This window comes from Alternaria novae-zelandiae (assembly GCF_023758075.1).
Source record: "Alternaria novae-zelandiae strain BMP 2774 chromosome Unknown scaffold_22, whole genome shotgun sequence".
Lineage (NCBI taxonomy): Eukaryota > Fungi > Ascomycota > Dothideomycetes > Pleosporales > Pleosporaceae > Alternaria > Alternaria novae-zelandiae.
The window spans coordinates 534744-553012 of record NW_026056982.1 but is presented as its reverse complement, the minus strand read 5'-3'; the positions used below and the strand labels follow the sequence as shown (position 1 = coordinate 553012).

General features: G+C 51.8%; 6 protein-coding genes across 6 annotated transcripts; 2 read left to right on the top strand and 4 right to left on the bottom strand.

Annotated features, from left to right (window-relative positions):
• Nucleotides 1-651: 651 nt before the first annotated feature.
• On the top strand, nt 652-2100 carry J4E88_009133 (uncharacterized protein; the record flags this gene model as incomplete). The annotated part of the gene is made up of 3 exons (XM_049402738.1): nt 652-900; nt 945-1082; nt 1171-2100. 3 exons carry the CDS (start codon nt 652-654, stop codon nt 2098-2100), a joined length of 1317 nt encoding a protein of 438 aa, XP_049251593.1.
• A 214-nt stretch (nt 2101-2314) lies between these two features.
• Nucleotides 2315-3048, bottom strand: J4E88_009132 (uncharacterized protein; the record flags this gene model as incomplete). The annotated part of the gene is made up of 3 exons (XM_049402737.1): nt 2315-2650; nt 2708-2961; nt 3045-3048. 3 exons carry the CDS (start codon nt 3046-3048, stop codon nt 2315-2317), a joined length of 594 nt encoding a protein of 197 aa, XP_049251592.1.
• A 1204-nt stretch (nt 3049-4252) lies between these two features.
• On the bottom strand, nt 4253-5329 carry J4E88_009131 (uncharacterized protein; the record flags this gene model as incomplete). Its single annotated transcript, XM_049402736.1, has 3 exons — nt 4253-4506; nt 4646-5045; nt 5111-5329. 3 exons carry the CDS (start codon nt 5327-5329, stop codon nt 4253-4255), a joined length of 873 nt encoding a protein of 290 aa, XP_049251591.1.
• A 4261-nt stretch (nt 5330-9590) lies between these two features.
• Nucleotides 9591-10423, bottom strand: J4E88_009130 (uncharacterized protein; the record flags this gene model as incomplete). Its single annotated transcript, XM_049402735.1, has 2 exons — nt 9591-9811; nt 9958-10423. 2 exons carry the CDS (start codon nt 10421-10423, stop codon nt 9591-9593), a joined length of 687 nt encoding a protein of 228 aa, XP_049251590.1.
• Nucleotides 10424-12370: 1947 nt separating this feature from the next.
• Nucleotides 12371-14362, bottom strand: J4E88_009129 (uncharacterized protein; the record flags this gene model as incomplete). The annotated part of the gene is made up of 3 exons (XM_049402734.1): nt 12371-12649; nt 12705-14296; nt 14356-14362. 3 exons carry the CDS (start codon nt 14360-14362, stop codon nt 12371-12373), a joined length of 1878 nt encoding a protein of 625 aa, XP_049251589.1.
• Nucleotides 14363-16231: 1869 nt separating this feature from the next.
• Nucleotides 16232-17550, top strand: J4E88_009128 (uncharacterized protein; the record flags this gene model as incomplete). The annotated part of the gene is made up of 2 exons (XM_049402733.1): nt 16232-16241; nt 16298-17550. 2 exons carry the CDS (start codon nt 16232-16234, stop codon nt 17548-17550), a joined length of 1263 nt encoding a protein of 420 aa, XP_049251588.1.
• Between the last annotated feature and the right edge of the window lie 719 nt (nt 17551-18269).

Genomic DNA, 18269 nt, shown 5'->3' with positions numbered 1-18269 from the left:
CGTCATTCTTTTCGCTTGTTGTTCATCCTTGGAAGGTGCATTATTGTGGAAGTATGGTTGGTGTTCCGAAAAGCACTGGGTGCCTCATCTGCCGCAAGAGGAAGATTAGTAAGTCGTCTGTGGCCCTCTTCCTTGCGGATAACGCCTGACTAAGGACAGAGTGCGGTAAGGCTAGCTCCACCAGAACGCCCCGACTCAACCATTCTGACTAGTGACGATCAAGACGAAAGTTGGCCGACCTGTTTAAACTGCCAGAAGAATGGAAAGCAATGTCCAGGAGCTCCCGCGCGACACACGTTCAGAGATCTCGGGCATAGGCTGAGTGGAGGCGCCACACACTCCTCTGTAGAAGAAACTGCATCACCAGGTAAGCTCGTTTTCGGTGTACACGACCATGATACTGATTTGGTTACAGATCCGGACAGACAATTAACGCAATTGAATGAGAAGTTTGCCGACAATGGGTCCGTCACCCACAAATTCAGGATATCGAACAAGAATTCAACGCCGCGGAAGCGGTCTCCACGATCAAGTTCGATCAGCTTATCTCCACCTAAATCGCCTTTTCTGAGACAACCGTCGCCATCACAGCATCAACAACTCGCACGCTCCTTAATCGCAGCCACCACAACAGGCAGTACCGGGCATCGCATGTCGGTGTTTGGTCGGTTTATCCAAGAAGTACCAGCTAGGATCGGACACAATGCTGCCCTTGATGCGGCAGTGACAGTACTGGTGAATGTCCATACTTCGCTGGTATATAAGAAGACTGCAGACGAGATCGTTTCGCCAGAGCTTTATATCCGGGCTATCAAAACGCTCCAGGGATGCCTCGAAAGCCAGCAATTGGGCATGTCGCCCAATACTCTCTGCGCATCGATACTTCTTGGTCTTGTAGAAGTAAGTCTTGTCGGTTGAGCTTGCACCCGTACTTACATGCCCAGGCTTTCGCAGGTCCAAGAACAGGCAACCGATACTTGACGCACGTGGGCGGCGCCGGTCGATTAATGGAATTACAAGGGCCTTCTAGATACACGGACAGTTTCACGAAAGAGATGCTGCGCTTCAATAGAGGCGGGATAGTAAGTCGAACGAAGTCTCGATGATGTGGTCGTATCTATTAACTCAGACATACACGGGAAAGCCAAGTCAAGACTAATACGTTGACAGATTATCACATGCATATACGAACGAAAGCCATGCTTTCTGGCATCGCCTGAATGGCGAGATATCGCTTTCGACAAGACCGGACTCGGTTTCGATGACTGCCTCAACACAGACTTGATGCAATATATGGCCGAGTTGCCCGGTATCTTCAATACACTGAAAGAGTTGGACGAAACCTGCGTCCTGCAACCGCCCCACACTACGAGCTTTGAGTTCAGCTCCAACGGCGAACTGTATAAACCGTTGATCGACACGCCCCCATCACTCGACTTCTCCACCGACTCATTCGACGATATCGACTTTCTAGAAGACATACGACCGGTCAAAACATCAAATCCAATCAGAGCAAACCCATACACATCTCAGTACGAATCTGTACGGACAGCACTTCTATACAAAGTGTATGAGCTCAAAAACGCACTCCGAAATCTAGGCGAACACATGAACACAAAGCTCACAAACGGCATCGCCGTCTCCGAGACACCGGCTAGAGAAAAAAGCAATCCCATACAAACGACCTACCACTTCAACAACTGGCGCGACATGACCGCCTACAACTGCTTCTGGTCCGTTATCATCTTAACGAACAAAGTTTTAATGCGCCTTCTCCCACCCTTCGACCATGCGCGCTATCGACTCCAATCCGAATGCCGCTGCGCCGCCGTCGAGATCTGCAAAACTTGGGAGGACGCATGGGCCAGCAGACCGATCGGCGCGTTCCACACTGGCTTGAGCTTTGTCGTTGCATATGAGTTTTGCACACCGGAAATCCAGGCGTGGATAGTGAGGAGCTTAAATTCCCTTCTGGATTACCATCAGGTCGACGCATTTCGTTGGTCTGACGAGGTCATTGTTAGTATGGCTGAGAAACTTGCTGGCGAGGGGCCAGCGGTTGCATTCTCGAATGTTAGGGTTGAGGGAGAGGGGCGGTGAATGAGCAGTATTGCCATCAAGGCTGTATGCATTGAGGCGATCCTTTTCAGAACTGTATTCCATTACTGATACCCAATAGAAATGTGAGCTCGAAAAATGTACGTGTGGGAAACTTCACAAACGTCGCCTGCGCCTCTTTGGAAATCATGTTCCTCGATCCTTCCATTCAGGCATACGTTTTCTTTCGGTGTGGATCGCAAAAACTCCAAATTACTCATCTACTCTGCGTCACCACAGTGCCAGTACCTTGCGTCACTACGCTGACAGGACTCTGCTGGCTAACAAACACCACCAGAACGGCCGCATACGCAGCCGTAGCAGCTATGACGTCCTTCCTTTGCGCCGTTGTCAGGAAACCTAACCAGCCCGCGAAAGCCACCACGAAGCCAGTCACAGCACCCAGTTTGGGTATCATGTGGTCTTCGAGTCGCCAAAGGACCCACATTGCGGCTACTAGAAAGCCGATCGAGATGACGGTGCCGACGAAGGTGACGAAACGCTGCATCTTCTGTTCGTTTACGTACTTCGCGTCGCGGCTTGATTCTGGGGTCTGCGTTTGTTAAGGCTGTGTAGGAGGAACACGAGTTTATAAACGATAACCACATACCAAGAAGAAACCGTAGAAGAATTTGTCGACAAACCTCGATAGGTAATCATTCTCAGCTGGAGTGTAGAGACTAACAAGATCAGAGAATGGTATTCTATCGTCTGTTGTCTCCGTCCGGTACTTCAGCTGGTGACCAAGCCAGGGCTTTTTGCTGTGAAGTTCTGGGCTGGAGATGAACCGATCGAGTGCCTCGACCGTCCGGCTCGCGGGGGGCTCGAGATGCAGAACGTTACTGTAAGCGCCTAAAAGAGAATCTAAAAGCGCATGTCAGTATGTTACATTGATCTTGTGTATAAGGAGCAATATTGTACAATACTCCAGGACTTTAGGTCCGAACACATTGCTGTAGTAACCACCATCCATAACTTCTGGATCTATTCCATCATCCACTGACTGATCGTGTTGCGTTTCAAAGCCTCTTAATTCTCTACTTAGCGAAATGAGCCTGTGAATGGCAAGCTTGTCATATCTTCGGAACACGGCGGCAGATTTGCTGGAGTTATGGGCGAGGTAATCCGCGATCAGGAATGGATCCTCTTGCAACAGTTGTACTTCGTCATACTCGCGATCGTCGTCGTTTTCAGTCGAAACACTCGCTTGGCGCGTGTCGCCGATATCAGGTGGGGTCGGTATTGTTGCTGACTCTATCGGATCGTTGGGCTGTCCGGGAGTGTCGTGTCGACCTGAGAGACTCATCATGAGAACAGCGAGGAGTAAGGTAAAAGGACCGAAGAGGCTTGTTGACACGTTCAGGTTAGCCAAAGGCAGTTGGTAGACTTATGACTTCAGCCCCGAAGGCGTATACGGGCGCGTCGTCCACCTGATCCATATCCGGTCAACTTTGGTTTTCAGCTTTGAGAAGATATTGTGGTGCAGGTCCAGTGAGCGTCGAGAAGAGCAGCCACGTCAGCCTCCACGAATTTATTGAGCAGTAAGTGTGGTCGCACGACAGCCCTTTCGAAGCACACTCTAGTGACGGTGGCGCAGTCGTTACCGCAGGCTGAGAGTTCGTCTTCACGTGCTTTCAGCCTGCCTCGATTTTCGTCATATGTCCCCAGAGAACACTGAAAAAATTACTTCAACAATAGAAGCCAATCCTCGTAACGGCCTCATAAGAGCTCCATGCTCCAAGACCTGTTTCTTTGCGCAGGTTTGCAATCGACACTAGACCTGTGATTCGCTACCATCTCACCTTGCTATGGCCGATCCACAGCCTTACAATACCGCCCCGCCGCGGAGACAACCACCATCCAACGCATATGGGCTCGACGATATATGCCATAGACGTCCCGGAGGAAGATATCATGAGAGACCACACCCAAACAACGGAAAGAAAAAGATGATGAAGTGGCTCAAATTTTGGGAAAGAGGTGGCAAAAAGAAGAATGGGCGAGGCTGACAAGCGGGAATGATGAAGGCGACTACCCATCTTTGCCACGAGCGGTTGTACGGGAGAGATGGAATTAAGGGTGTCTGAAGAGTCGGTGATTAGATGATCAGCCACGCGCCGGTGCTAGTTACCCGCCCTAAGGTACGTTATGTCCATTAAACTACATGTGTTTTCTCTTTCTTATCAACACCCAGCCACAGTAGATCAGGTCGGCTGTAATGGCCACAAACATCCAAGAAACCTTTTGCCTTCAAGATATCATCAAGCTGCAATTCTGCGTAAATGAACCCCTCTTCTGTCTCTGGTAGACCATCAGCCACCAGGCGCCCATCCGGGCCAAAGATAGCTGAGCTACCCCCACCAGGGGTATTCATGGTGACGCCAGAGGCTGTTCGGAGTGTAGCGATACCTGCATCACTCATTACCGCTGTAGTATGTAGAACAAAGGATTGCGACTCCATGGCGTAGACTTGAGAGAGGCTGCGGCAACCTGTTACCAACTACGTTAGCTAAGGGTTATTCTGGTCGTATACAATGTGATATCGCACCTTCTTTGCTCATGGAATACAAGCCTGGGCCGCCATCGTGTTCGTACAGCGGCGGCCACGCAGCAACATGTATGGTTTCTCTCTGATGGTAAGTGTGGTATTTGAGTAGTGGTTGCGTGTGCTCCCAGCAAGCCAGGGTACCAACGCGTCCAACGTCCGGCAGCTCCACAACGTTCTGGAGAGCAGAGCCCGATGCATCTCCAAACATCGTCCTCTCCATGTGCGTCGCTTTCAGCTTCCGACGCAGGACTTCAATACTGCCCTCGGCATTGATGATAGCTTGTGAGATGTAAAGCGAGCCTTTGAAGTTCTCGCTGAACCCAAGTACGACGGCGATGTGGTGGTCTGCAGCACTCTGGCAGATGCGACGCATCTCAGCTGAGTCTGCTTGCAGAGAATTCTTCATGTAAGTTGTCGAGAGCTCAAAGTCTATGGGCCTTGACCTGGCACCACATATCAGCATACCTTGGAAATCGACGAAGGACAACTGTATTCGCGAACGTACCATATCCAGGCAGGGTAGCCTGGAATCCAACATTCGGGGAACGACACAAGCTTTGCGCCGTTCTCTGCTGCCTCGCGGATCAAACGGCAGGTCTTCTCGACAGCCTTTGGCAAGTCAAGCCATGCTGGCTCGAATTGAGTGACAGCAACGCGAACAGTGGATGATGGTTGATGTGACATGACGTGGATAGTGTGTTGAGCGTAGGAAAGTAAAAGGTATCTAATCACGTTGTATTTCAAAGAAGGTATTTATTGCAGAAACACAAAGGACCGTACATATCACTATAGTATTAGCAACGAAATGACTGCAGCCATCAGATAAGTGGGCACGAGGATACAGAGGTTCACTAATCTTATACAGCAACACGAAAGGCGGGGCTCCTGAATGCCAGCAGCGGAACCTTTCCGAAGGGATCTCGGCAAGCTTCGAAGCCGACGTATCTCTACATCGGCAACCTTATCTCTGATTTCGGCATCTCTCTGGCGATAGACGGTCATCTTAATGCTAACAGATGTATAACGCGACCGAAACAATGCTAAGCCGCGGACACTGCCCCAATTGCTCGGGTGATGAGTATCACATATACCCGGGTAGTTCCCGAATAGACCCGTGGACTGCACTACTCTTCCCGCTCCCCTTCTTATTCATCAACTTCTATCTGAAAGTCACAATGCCATTCTTAATTAGATTAATTAGATGCTGGTCCGCAGCAGCGCCTGGGTGATGTTACCCACGCACAGACATGTCAGATTCGCGAAATCCTATGGTGGGCCTTACCACAGCCAAGCTACATACAAGGCAGTCGGGCTCAGCGAACGGATCTCACCTGGGCAGCCTTCACCTTGCTTCCTTCCACCACGGTGGCTTTCATACACATCTCCAATACAGTCTTTTGCACCCTGAATAAGTCTTTGCGATCGTTATAGGTTTACTATCTGAGTATTGAACGAGCAGCATACTCCACGACGCGTCCACTGTGGGCTATGCGGGCTTGGCGTGCAGGATGAGAAGCGAAGCTGTCTCCGGACAGGAACTGGCAGAAATGAGGTGCGTCTCGCCCAGGTCAGAATCTAGATCTAGGTTGCTCATACTGAAGCTCCAGCCATACAACGGGCTTACTGAAAAGCGGCTATGCAAGTGTCGATTCGCGCGATGACACCTCTGGCGATAACAGTCACAATGCGAATGTAGTCGAATTGGAAGACAACTCCGCCCCATCGCAGGTAAAGCGTCGCCATCTCATGCGACAGTTTCGGTTTCAATCCGCTTCCTCGACGTTCTCTCGATGTATGGGCTCTCGTTGGAACCGGAATACCGAACGTCGCAAAGTAGCCATTCACTACAACAGGGCAGTCGCCGCAGTGCATGCGTTACTGCACGTTGTTCCTCTTTCTGGCGCCATCCTACTGCTGGTATTCCAATGGACGAATTATTGGGTCAATGAACAGAACGATTACTCAACTGAATTGCAATTTGCAGCAAAGCTCCACGAGTTACTTATGCAGGCTTCAATCGTCGAGGTTCTACTTAGCATTATTCGTGCAGGTCTTATTAACGGCCTTGTTCCATTCGGCACTTTATCAGGCGCTATGCAGCCGACTCAATTGTCTTATCTATGGTCACTGGATTTCTTCTCCCTCTTTCGATCTCGTGCACTCCAAGGATGGCGAAAGACAATCTTCGTGGTCGCCATGCCCCTCTTGTTCGCTTTGACAGCGCTGGTTGGACCTTCAAGCGCTGTTCTCATGATCCCACGTGCGGGCGTTCCACGCACTCCTTCACACAGCCAACTCTGGGGAGTAGCATCTGACGAAGCTTCGTATCCTTCTAAAATTCCCATCTCAAAATTTGACTCGTACGTACCTTGGCCCAAAATAACATCGAGTACTGAACTACAAGCAGTGATATTCAAGGGCTGAATTCAACCTTATGGTACTCCGACAGATACGAACGTGGCAGTTCTTATGGGTCAAATACCATTCTTCATTTTTCCCGGAGATTATCGAACTTAAAACGACTCCTACGGTGGTCCAACGATGTGCGCAACCCCGACAAAACCGGGGGTACAGTGCTTCGAGAGGCAAATGTCACGATCCCGACGGAGGTTATAGCTGATCAATCGGACCTAAAGGGCATAGGAAACACGACGCTAATCGTGGAGGCTGCACACCCAGTTGTAGGGGCGCAGTGCTGGGGATCCTTTTTCGACATCAATAACAGCAGCGATTGGTATTACCCCTGGCCTTGGACATCACTAATGCCGGATCTTCCCACCTTGATCTCCAAAGTATCGGATACTGTCGAACTTTCCGCCTCCACATATGGAGGGGGTGAGAATCACTCCACTGCTGTCTACTTCAGTCCGGTCTGGATCTCATCACCAGAGCCAGCAGATCACCCGTTGCTCGTAGTGTTCTTCCAGGGCAGGACGAGTGAAATGTGGAATCAGTCCACACTGGTCCAGCCTGGTCTGCTGTCGTCAATGGTCGAAAGTAAAGATCCTGCTGTGACCGCCTCTGTAACAGCATGTTCACTTTCTGCATATTGGAGCTCTGGCAAGGCGCAAATGCGCTACAACGAAGCATTCACACTGGTCGATACTGGCCAATCATCAACAATGGAGCAATCCGCACACCGGAAGATCACGCTGGATATTGCTGGTGATCACCCAATGCAAAGCGCGAAGTTCTATTCGGCCCTTGTGGGAATACTCGGGACGACACAACTCGGCAGCTTGGGTCTAGAAGGTGCACTAGCTGCAGCTCTGGTGATCTGGATCGCCAAGGTACCAACGTCGGTATCCATGAAGAAGTCGAAATGGCTGGAAGCTTCCTTTTTCTCTGAGTACCCACCGGAGGAAAACATCGAAGACTACACCCCTTACGAGTTCTTTGCCACACAGTATGGCTACGGCTATGGGATGCGATCGACGTCTGTATATCTATCCATGACGGTGCTGCTTCTGTACTGTGTTGTCACTATTGGCTACATGCTATATACATTCGCCACTGGCTCGGCCTCAACGGCTTGGAACTCCGGAGCTGAACTACTTGCACTTGCGCTCCAGTCCAAAAGACCAGATCATTTGGGTTACGTTGGCGTCGGAATCGACTCCGCCAAGACTCTAAGTGAAAGCGTTGGAATTCGAGTCAATGTAGATAATGAAGTTGAACTGGTGTTTGCGCAAGATCGGGACTTCAACACAAGAGGGTTGCAGAAAGTTAAACAGAATACAGAGTACTAATATATATACTAGACTAGTAGGAACGACTTATGTAGATGGTGTATCGCCTACTAGTATTTAACACAGATCTATTATAAGACCTGAAAAGAAAGATCGTATAATAGAGTTAACTAGAGGATAGAAAGCACAAAGTCTTTTATCGTGGTTCTCTTCTATAATATCTAAAGTGAGGTGTTAGTCTCGAATATTATAGCCTGCAGACATACATCGATCTAGTAAAGAAAAATGATGCCTTAGAGATTCCGACCGAGGAAGGAGCAGTTCAGTAATAGACCTGCTTTAATCCGCCAGTGCCCATCGCTCCAAGTGCTACATTCTCTCTAACTCATTCCTACCTTCTCTGTCAAGCCAGTCGTAGTTCGCCGAGGTCGTAGGATATATCATGCCACCAGGGCACCCAGCAGCGGCCCGCCCGCGGGTGACAGCCCAACTAGGTAGAAACATTACCACGAAGGAGCAGTATGTCTTACTTATATCTGACTTGCATGCGGCTACCAGCGATGCGTCATCAAATCTACGCTTACTGTGGGGGTGAGAAAGCATCTAGCTCTCACGTCGTGGTCCAGACGCTGACCCGTTTCTCCACGTGTGGACCGGCCCATCGGTACAGGCAAGCCACGGCGGCTATTATACAAGACATCAGTCTTTAGGCTTTCATCGGTTAAGTCGTGTCTCCAATGCCATGGAGGGCCAACGCACTCATGGCCCCGATGGAATACCCTTGCTTGCACCGGGCGCCTTACACATCAACTTGGCTATGTCGGCGAGGTCCCCACTACCAGGGCGGGGTGACGGCCCGCAACACGGTCTCATGATCTACATGCACGATCGCTGCACGATCTAACCAGGACGGAAGGAAGCAAGATGAAGTTGTTTGGTATGCAGAAAACACGAAGCTTTTTATTGTTGTTCTTTTCTGTCATATCTCGGTATGCATGCATCATGACATCATGTTTAACATCGAACCCAAGAAACCAGCAAGACCACAAACCACAGCATGCAAACGCAAGGGCAAAGCGAATGCGAAAACATTATCCCCACTGAAACAACAGAAGAAGCCAAAAGCGTGGAAGAAAGAAAAAGAAAGAAAGCCGTTGCAGCCGTCTGCGCCACACGCGCTACTGCCGCAGCAGCAGCAATAGTAGCCGGCACGGCACAGCCCTAGTCTCCACCAACATCAACTTCGACTGGAAGCCTTACATCTGGATATTGCACTTCTTCTTGCACTCCGCGGATCCGATAATAGCTCCAGTGCCCACTTCAGGGATCATTTCACCGATACTGGCGGGGTTGAAAGACGCGTCGCCGAAGCCAGCGCTGATGACGTCTTGAGGGACGGACCAGAGGCTGGGCAGGATGTTGAGGGTGCCGCTGTCGTCGCTGTTGAGTGCGCTGAGGAGGAGGGCGGGTTCGCAGTCTGTGGGTTGGTGTTGTTAGTAAGATGTGCATGTAATCAAGACCGGGTAAGATGCAAGGGCCGTTGCTCAGACCGTGAGGCTGAGAGCCGCATACCCGATCAAGCAATAGATAGACAGGAATGTTAAGGGAGTGTGGAAGACATACCATTGTTCTGCATCATATGCAGACTTCCCTGTGGGAAGATAGTTACACGCATGGGGATCATATCCACCTTGCGTGTCTTGACACCATTCTCGCCAATCATGTATGTCGTCGTGTTACCCGTGATAGCAGTGACCAAGTTGGTAGCCCTAGGGTGCAGATGCGGTGGCAGCATGCCGCAGGGAGCCAGCTTGAGAAGAGCCATGCTGGAACCGAGGCCAGTGAGAGCAGGGAAGCTAGCAGCATTGGCGTTGATGACAGCGCCGGTGGGCGAGTCGTAGTCTTTACTGGAGTCGAAGTCGAAGTACCAGTCTTCATCGGCAGGGAGAAGAGCATTGCGGTCGAAGTTTGTGGCGGCCATGCGGAGGGCGGCGTTTAGTTCGGGGTTGACGGTGGAGGATTTGGTGTCCGCTGCGGTGATGAGGGTGGGGAGGAGGGAGGTGAAGAGGAGGATGGTCTTGGTGAACATGGTGATGGTGGTGGTGGGGGTATGTGGGATTGGGAGGGAAGGTTTGGAGTGTGAAGTGTGGGAGGAGTGAGTACTTGGGATGTCGAGATGTTGAGACGATGGGTATATGCTTTTATATACCGACAATCGAACAACAGGACGTGATATTGGCAAGTGGGGCTGATAGATCTGGGAAGCTGCAAGGCAATCGATCGTATCGGCAAGGGTAGGGAGACGGAATAAGGCGTGCTGACTTTGGGGCTGAGTTGCGATGATGGGTAAATTGTAGTAAGCAAGTGGTGGAGTTTGTCGACTTCGATGCCGTCTATCCAAGTCATGCATGCAGACTTATATAGATCAGGCGGCCGCATGGAAGGCTGGGACTCGCTGCAGTGGAGAAGACGAAGGGCCAGGGCGTGTTCGGTAGACTGGACTGCTGACCGCTCTGTCTTGCTCATCGTCGTAGGCTTTCAAGCCACTGTTACTCTTGCCCGGTGGAGGCGTCGCTAGGGAGGTTGATCGGTCATTGGAGCGTTCCTGACTATGGAGCGCCATTCCGTCCCAGCTTGTGTCGTGACCAGCTGTCAAAATTTCCTCGTTTGAGCCGAATATGTTTGTTGATGGCACTGTTGCTTCCGACGGGCTGCGCTGGTGATTGCTGCATATAATACATCGTGAAGATTATGTGAGAAGCGGTCCGACCCCGGGTGTTGCTGCTTCTGTAAGGTACCTAGGTACATAGGTACATCTCACTTGCCTGCAAACCCGGTTTACGGATCGATGCTCGAGATTCGCACCATGTGTGCGGCCGCATTGGACCAGGGACCGGGGTCAACATAGCGCGTGGCGTAGCTTAACTGGAAGGGGATGTGATAGATTGCTATGCTGAGTTCTCCCACTGTTACTGGCAAGTTGCAGCTTTTGTGCAAACTCGCTTGTAACGGGAAGTGGTCGTAGGTGTGTGATGGAGCTTCCTCCATCACATGCTATTTGTTGATACGACCTCTACTTGGGAAGAGACGCCGATTCAGTGTAACAAATTGAAGCTTGTGAGCATTTCTTGGAGGTCGTAGACGTGCTGTTGGGGATGAGTGGGTCCAGGGTGGTGCTGCACATCAGTCGATGGTCGTAGGCCTCGTGCGGCCCAACAGCATTCGAGCTACCATCAAGCGGAAAGATACGTCGAAATCTGACAGGCGCCTTACATGGCTGCGTCAGGCGCCCCTTGGGTACAGACTGGCTAAAAACGCCACAGTTCTACCGAACGAGGCGGAGCTTAGTCAAGATTGTTGGTGGAGGAACGTCGATATTCTTAGTGACACGGTCGCACTAGAAGATTGCGCCATTGGTCGTTCAAACGCTAAGTTTCGACCAACGGCAATAGAGATGTGCGTGTAATTGTGGAAGAAACACAACGCGCCAGTCACGTTGTGGCCTCGTTGCATTAGCTTTGCCGTCTTGGGCGGCTATGCTTTGGTGTGCAGGGATTGGTTAGCCCGACGCGAGTTTGAGAAAAAGATGCCCGCATCGTTGCGCAATATCTTGTGTATCTTGCTGTGCAGCTTTGAGTGCGTTGGAGAAATGACTTACCACGAAGAGAAATGTTTTGCTAGTATCACAATCGCAACGATACTTCGTCCAGGTCAGAATCGGTCGCGGAGCAAGCGCAGCAAAGGTGTAGCTCTAGACTGATTGTGACACCAAACAAGTTGGCCTTCTTGGATCTAGCTCAGCGTTTCATGTAAATGACTTGAACAGTGGGAAACCGAACAGGATAGTTTCGGGGACAATTTAGGTCGTGAATAGGTAGAAGAATTGTACGCTATCCCAGACGCCCCGAGCATCTCCGGTCTTTGGAAGTGATGGGATTCTAGTATAGACCTCGGGGCTTGAGGTTCACAAGTCCACATCGTCCCATATTGGTCATTCAGTCCCTTCAGTAAGAGCCACACCGGTGACAGCGAACTATCACTGTTTGGTAGCAATACCAGCGGAATCAGCGTGATCAGTCTTATCTGAGCGCATGAGATAGGCCATTACCCCCCAGATGCCTCTCATCGCCTCAGTACGGTCATCAACGTTGAACAGATCGAACCATCTTGTTCTTTGCAGTTTTGGGGAAAACCAGTCGGAGTCTGTTGGCGCTTCTTTGGGCAGTCTACTTTCGGTGATGTACTCAAGATAAGCCGGATGTATGCGTAGCTTTAACAGGCTGATGTGGTGGTTCAATGACGATACCATGAAGACCTAGATTGTCGGATCAGCGGAATGAGCTTCCTAGAGCTGTAGTACGAAGCCTTACATCGTCCCACTCAACACTCTTGTCTTTGCCGATGGCCTTGTAGGTCACTTTTGGATCCCACAGTGGGTTTCCAGGTCGCAACGTTTTCCAAATCTCTGCTGGTGACGGCCTGCGGCGAGCCTTGGATCCGTCACGATTCCTGTCGGTGGGTTTTGCTTCAGGTCTGGACGCTGCATCTTTGGACAGTATTTCGATCGCCCCAGTTGTTTCGCCAACCTCGCCCCCGGGTCCTCCACCCCACCGCTCCTTTGTTGTCCACCATCTATCCTCGCCACCTCTTCGTTCAGCTTTCCCCTCTCTAGCTCTCTCTTGTGCCAGCAAAAGCAACCCACCTAACTCGCGCACAGCATCAAGATTAGATTGCTTCTTCAGGTTTCCTGTCAGTCCAAAGCCAACGTCTGCCCTGCATTGTATCCCCAATACCGGACCTTCCATATAGCCATGCCTGGCCTTAGCCCTATCCTGAGGTGCTTGCCAAGCGACAGAGCTCATGCGAACAGGAAATCTAATGTGCTCAATTGTGAGGACGGGAGGACGGCGGTGTGGTGAGAGTGTCACACCAAAAGCCCATGCAATCGGCTCTATGAAAGCACGCACGCAATCAATGCGGTACTGATCAGGCATCTCGGCACCACTCCCGATACGATAGCCTCGGTAAGACCCGTTTGAGAGATCAACTACCTTGTTCTGAGACTCCATATTCACAGCCCAAGGGGCCTTGGGTGGTGCAGCCCGAGCTGGTAGTATGCGGTTTGGAGTATTTGACGGCACACGTGCACTCACTGGTGCGGCGCTGGAGCCATTGGCGCCTTGGACCTCGGCTGGTCGATGTCCACTTTCAGCATCTTCAACCTTGGCCTTCTTGCGAGGTTCCTCTTCTTCAGGCGTGCGAGACCCTGGCCTCGCTGTGGATATTCGATTCGAATCAGTTTCACGTTTGGCGTCCTGACTTTGGGCATCTGTGGACTCTTGCGGGGAGCTTGAAACCACTGCCTCCCCGCTAGCACTGCCAGCTTCTTGCACTGGCGGAAGATATTCGTCTAGTGAGGTATCCCAGTAATAAGCCAAGTTGTCAAGACCTTCCCAGAACTTTCGGAAATGCGCTAGTCGAAGCTGTGGTTGATCTCCAACACTCTTGCGCGTAAGTGTTGAGTAAGCATCAGCATTCTTGAAGAACAGTTCTCTCGCTCGGACATGGAACTCTCTCTGATCTGGTACCCTTCTGCCGTTGCTCAAGAGTGTGGCCGGGGTATCAGGACTGGTTCCGGCGTCGTTCTCTCCCGGTGATTCTAACCAGGAGGTTGGGGGCAGGAACGACTCTGCGTTGTTTGGCAAGGATGACAATAATGTTTCCAAGTCACATTGGGGCTGAAACGTGACATTCAACAGGGCCAAGGTCTCTTCACTCACATCAGACGGCTTCTTGAGTCGCAAAAAGTGCTCTGATATCCTTGCTTCTGGTTGGGTCCAGGTGGCTGGCAACGTGTTTATTGACGGCTCGGGCGGCTCAAGGGAAGGAAACTTGACGGGTGTCGGTTTCGAGGGTGGCGACCTCTGTTTCTGCGTATCATGCTGCCCCGCAAGTAGGTTGCCTATGAACAAGTTGTCCTATATCAGCAACAATATTGCACGTGCGCCGCACGTCTCAGACGAAACATGTGTGGAATATATACCCACTTGACTGACAGAAGCATGCCAAGTAGCTACCACAACAAGCAGCTGAACCCGAGAAGAAAGAAAACACGTATGCGGATTTGGAAGGCCATTTCAGATGCCATCGTAAACCAAGCTTCGAGATGATGTGATTGGCGTAGACTCCCGAGGTCCACTTCGAGCGGGCAGACAAGACCTCTGCGCGAGACGAAGAGACGACAGCGATGGACCAAGAACAAACCAATAAGAAGAACACTCACCGCTGAAGCTGAACATTATCACAGGGTCGTGGTACGAGGACCGTGATGCTTAGGGGCGTGATGGAATCGGCGATGGATGTCGAAGTCGAGCGAGGGCCGCGGATCTTCAAACCGGACGTGCGCACCCAACGCAACAACGTCTCCACACCCACCAGCGACTCTCTGCTAGAGCTTTGCGCGAGCATGCGATATTGACGCATTATATCAAACTTCAGGAAAACCAGATATGAGTATTGTGACAGTTCCTCTCCGCAAGCCACGCGCGGCGTAGCCACCTAAACTCTAAGAGCACGTTCATGCATTACCCCGAAGGCGACTGTCAAGTGGTGCCACTGGGGCCAAATGAATCATGGGATGACAAGGCAGACTAGGAAGATGCCTCTCAGCGATTTGGAAGGTGCGAGAGGTCGAACAGAAGTATTTTCCATCTTCGAGTTGCTTTTGGTGGTCAGTCACGTGCTGAGGACGCCTGCCCGCCAGGTGCGCAACACCAGCACCAGCCTCCAACACTACACTCTATCCAACCCCATCGCGCATCGTCACCTATGTCATCGCGTCCGCAAGAATGGCTGTCAGAGTGCTTTGTCGGGCGGCACGGCAGTCGGCTGAGACGGCCAGGCCAGTGCCGCTCAAGTGTGCGAGGCTCAGCGCGCTTCATGTGCATTGTTCGAAGCGCGATGTGAAGCCGCCCGCGTTTCAGACGGATACAAGCGCACCATACTGTGCCAACGGTTGACTACCACCCGGCCGTTCTTCGAACGCCTACTAACACCTCTCTTCGTCAACCATTCATTCAGCATCACGTAGCGGTAAACTCCAATTTCCCAGTTTAATATGCACAAAGCGTCCGCGGCGCCTTGTATCCCTTCTCTTCGTCTCTCTTTCTGAGCCCTTGTTGGCGTTTCTTTCCATGAGCTACTGCTCGCATGGCCACCCCTCAAGAGTCCATTACGACGGTAAACGGGAGACGATGTACTCGTTCTCGGGCCCGAACGGCCCTTACAACCTCGACGACTCCAGCAACATCCGCAGCCGCCGCCCCTCCCCAAGTCACTTCGTCCACGACCGTTGAGGCGGCACCCAAGATAGAGACCAGCACCAGCCAAGCACCGCCTCCACCACCTCCTCCCTCTTCGACGGCACCGGCACCAGCGCCGACTACGTCTGCCCAACAGACAGCACAGCCGCCCCCCGCAGTGCCTACAACATCTACGACGGAAGCAGCAGCAACGTCCGCGATAGGTACGAGTAGCCCGGCCCCTAAATCCTCGGAGCGGGTGACACCGCTGGCTCTCGCAACTTCAGCTCGTGCAACGGCAGCGGCTCAGAAGCAGCCAGAAACTCAAGCGGCACCGGAAGCGTCTTCTCCGGCCGCTGCTGTTCCTCTGGCTGTGTCTTCGCAAGCTGCTGCGGCTTCACAGGTGGCTGTGGCGGTGTCTTCGGCTCCGCCTCCGCCTCCAAGTCCCATACCAACAAGTTCTGACACAGAACAAATAGCTGTTCCAACGTCACTCGTTGCATCTTCGCGCGCACCGGCTCGCTTCACAGCTCCGGCGATATCCGAAGGTGCCACATCGAACGCGAGCCCTCCGCTGGCGATAGAAACCGACACGAATGCACAACCGTCAGTGACAGAAGCGCCGGCTATCGCAGAACCACAGCCCACTACTTCGCTAGTAGACTCTACACCGACCGGAGGATCGGCTGGCATAATTGCACCGGAACAGGGGAATTCTGGCGACAACAGCCCGTTGACCTTTGCGAACGGTGGAAACATAGGAGGCATAATCGGGGGTGTCTTTGGCGGCGTAGCTGGATTGGCCTTGATTAGCGTATTGCTCTTCGTCTGCTTGCGAAAACGGAAGTCGCGGCCCGTGCGATGGAACGAGAAGCAAGAGTCTGGCCCAAGTTTCCTGGCCAGGTTGAAGACGATACCCAGCGGGGTGGGCGCATTCGTTGCCAGGATTAAAGGAAGCCAATCCGGCCCGATCAGCAATCCCTACCAACGCCACGCTGCGCAAGCCAGCGTCGGTTCAGTGTATTCGAGGGACTCCAATGGCAGAGGTCGATCAACCAGCGAGCCGCAAGGATTCTTCGGTGTCAAGCGCGCAGGCTCCAGTAACAGCATGTCAAGCAAGAAGAGCGAGAGAAATCTGCTCCGGAAGAAACCAAGCAGCATTTCATCAAACTACCGATTTCCAGGGATTGTCGAAGATACAGGTTCGCCGAATCCTTTCGCTGACCCGAAAAGTACGCTGTTGGTACTCAACCCGGATCCTCGAAGCGCGCCTGTCACACCGCAGGTCCCTGTTGCTGCTGCCGACACGGAACCCAGAGATCCTTTTGCATCTATCCAGGACCCACCTGGAGCTGCGCCAGCTTGGGCTCAAGTACCGACTCATCATCATACACGTACTATAAGTTCAGTATCGGCCCTGAGCTCACATCCCGTGTCCTCATTCTATACGACCGACAACCCGTTCCGAGATCCACCTTATGCACCGCCTGCTCCCAGCCAGGCCGTGCTCCCAAGCCATACCCGCCGTTCGTCCATGGCATTACCAGGCTTCAACGCGCTATCGACCGTGGATGCAACTTCCACGTTCGCCTCTCGCGACTCTGACATGTTCTTCGGAGAACCAGGACCGAGCAGGCCCGCCACAAACTTCTTCACCCCAATGCCAACTGGTCGTACGGTCCGGCAATCGGATCCTTTCGACCTCGACCGACCTGAAGTTCTTGGCTTTACGAGCGTCTTCAACATCAACAGGAAAGAAGTGGCCGGGAATATCACGCGACAACCCACACGAAGTAAACGAACAAGTAGCGTCGGCAATTGGGGCAACGCGGCGCCAGACGCCAATAACTATGGACTGTTTCCGAGAGACAGCACAAAGCAGCCACCACCATGGGGACCGAACGGCAGGAGATGACGATGATGACAAAATGTCACAACGGAGGACCTCTTTCGCGCACAGGACGCGTAAAGACTTAATGAGCAACAACACGGACGGCGTCCCACGATCTTTTCTCTCGATGGCAGGAAGTATTCCGCGGGCTCCATCACATCCTTTTTAAACCCACACACACACACGTTTCCTCCCACTTTCAATGTGCACTGAGCGAGCTATTTTCTGTAACATATATCCCCCCGCTACAGATTTTTCTTGTAGTTGTCGTAGCGTAGCATAGCGTAAAATATACCCCTCAATGAATATCATTACGTATACCAGTATTCAGTTTTCTAGGCAAAGGAAATGATTAGTGATTGTTGCATTGATTGTGAAATGAAGTGTTGGGTCGTACGATGGCGTGGACGGGTGGCGGCTGCCAAGGTGGGTTTGGAGTGTCAACCTGAGGCAAGAGCGTGAGACGCTAGGTATAAGGTTTGAGAGGTTAGTGACAGAAGTCTGCTCGGATGCATGAAATGCTTGGGCCGTGGAGGTGAATGGTTCGGATTATGGCATTCAAGTAAGGAAGGCATGTTGACATGAAAGACTGGGATGGGCAGTTGCGCTTTCTTGATGTGGCTGACCCCGCTTAGGCAGCTATCAGCACCTTCCTACCCTTCTCTCAACAATAATACACATCGTCCGAACTACAACGCACCTTCCCGTAACAACATACCTGCCATCGACTGATGTAGCCGCAT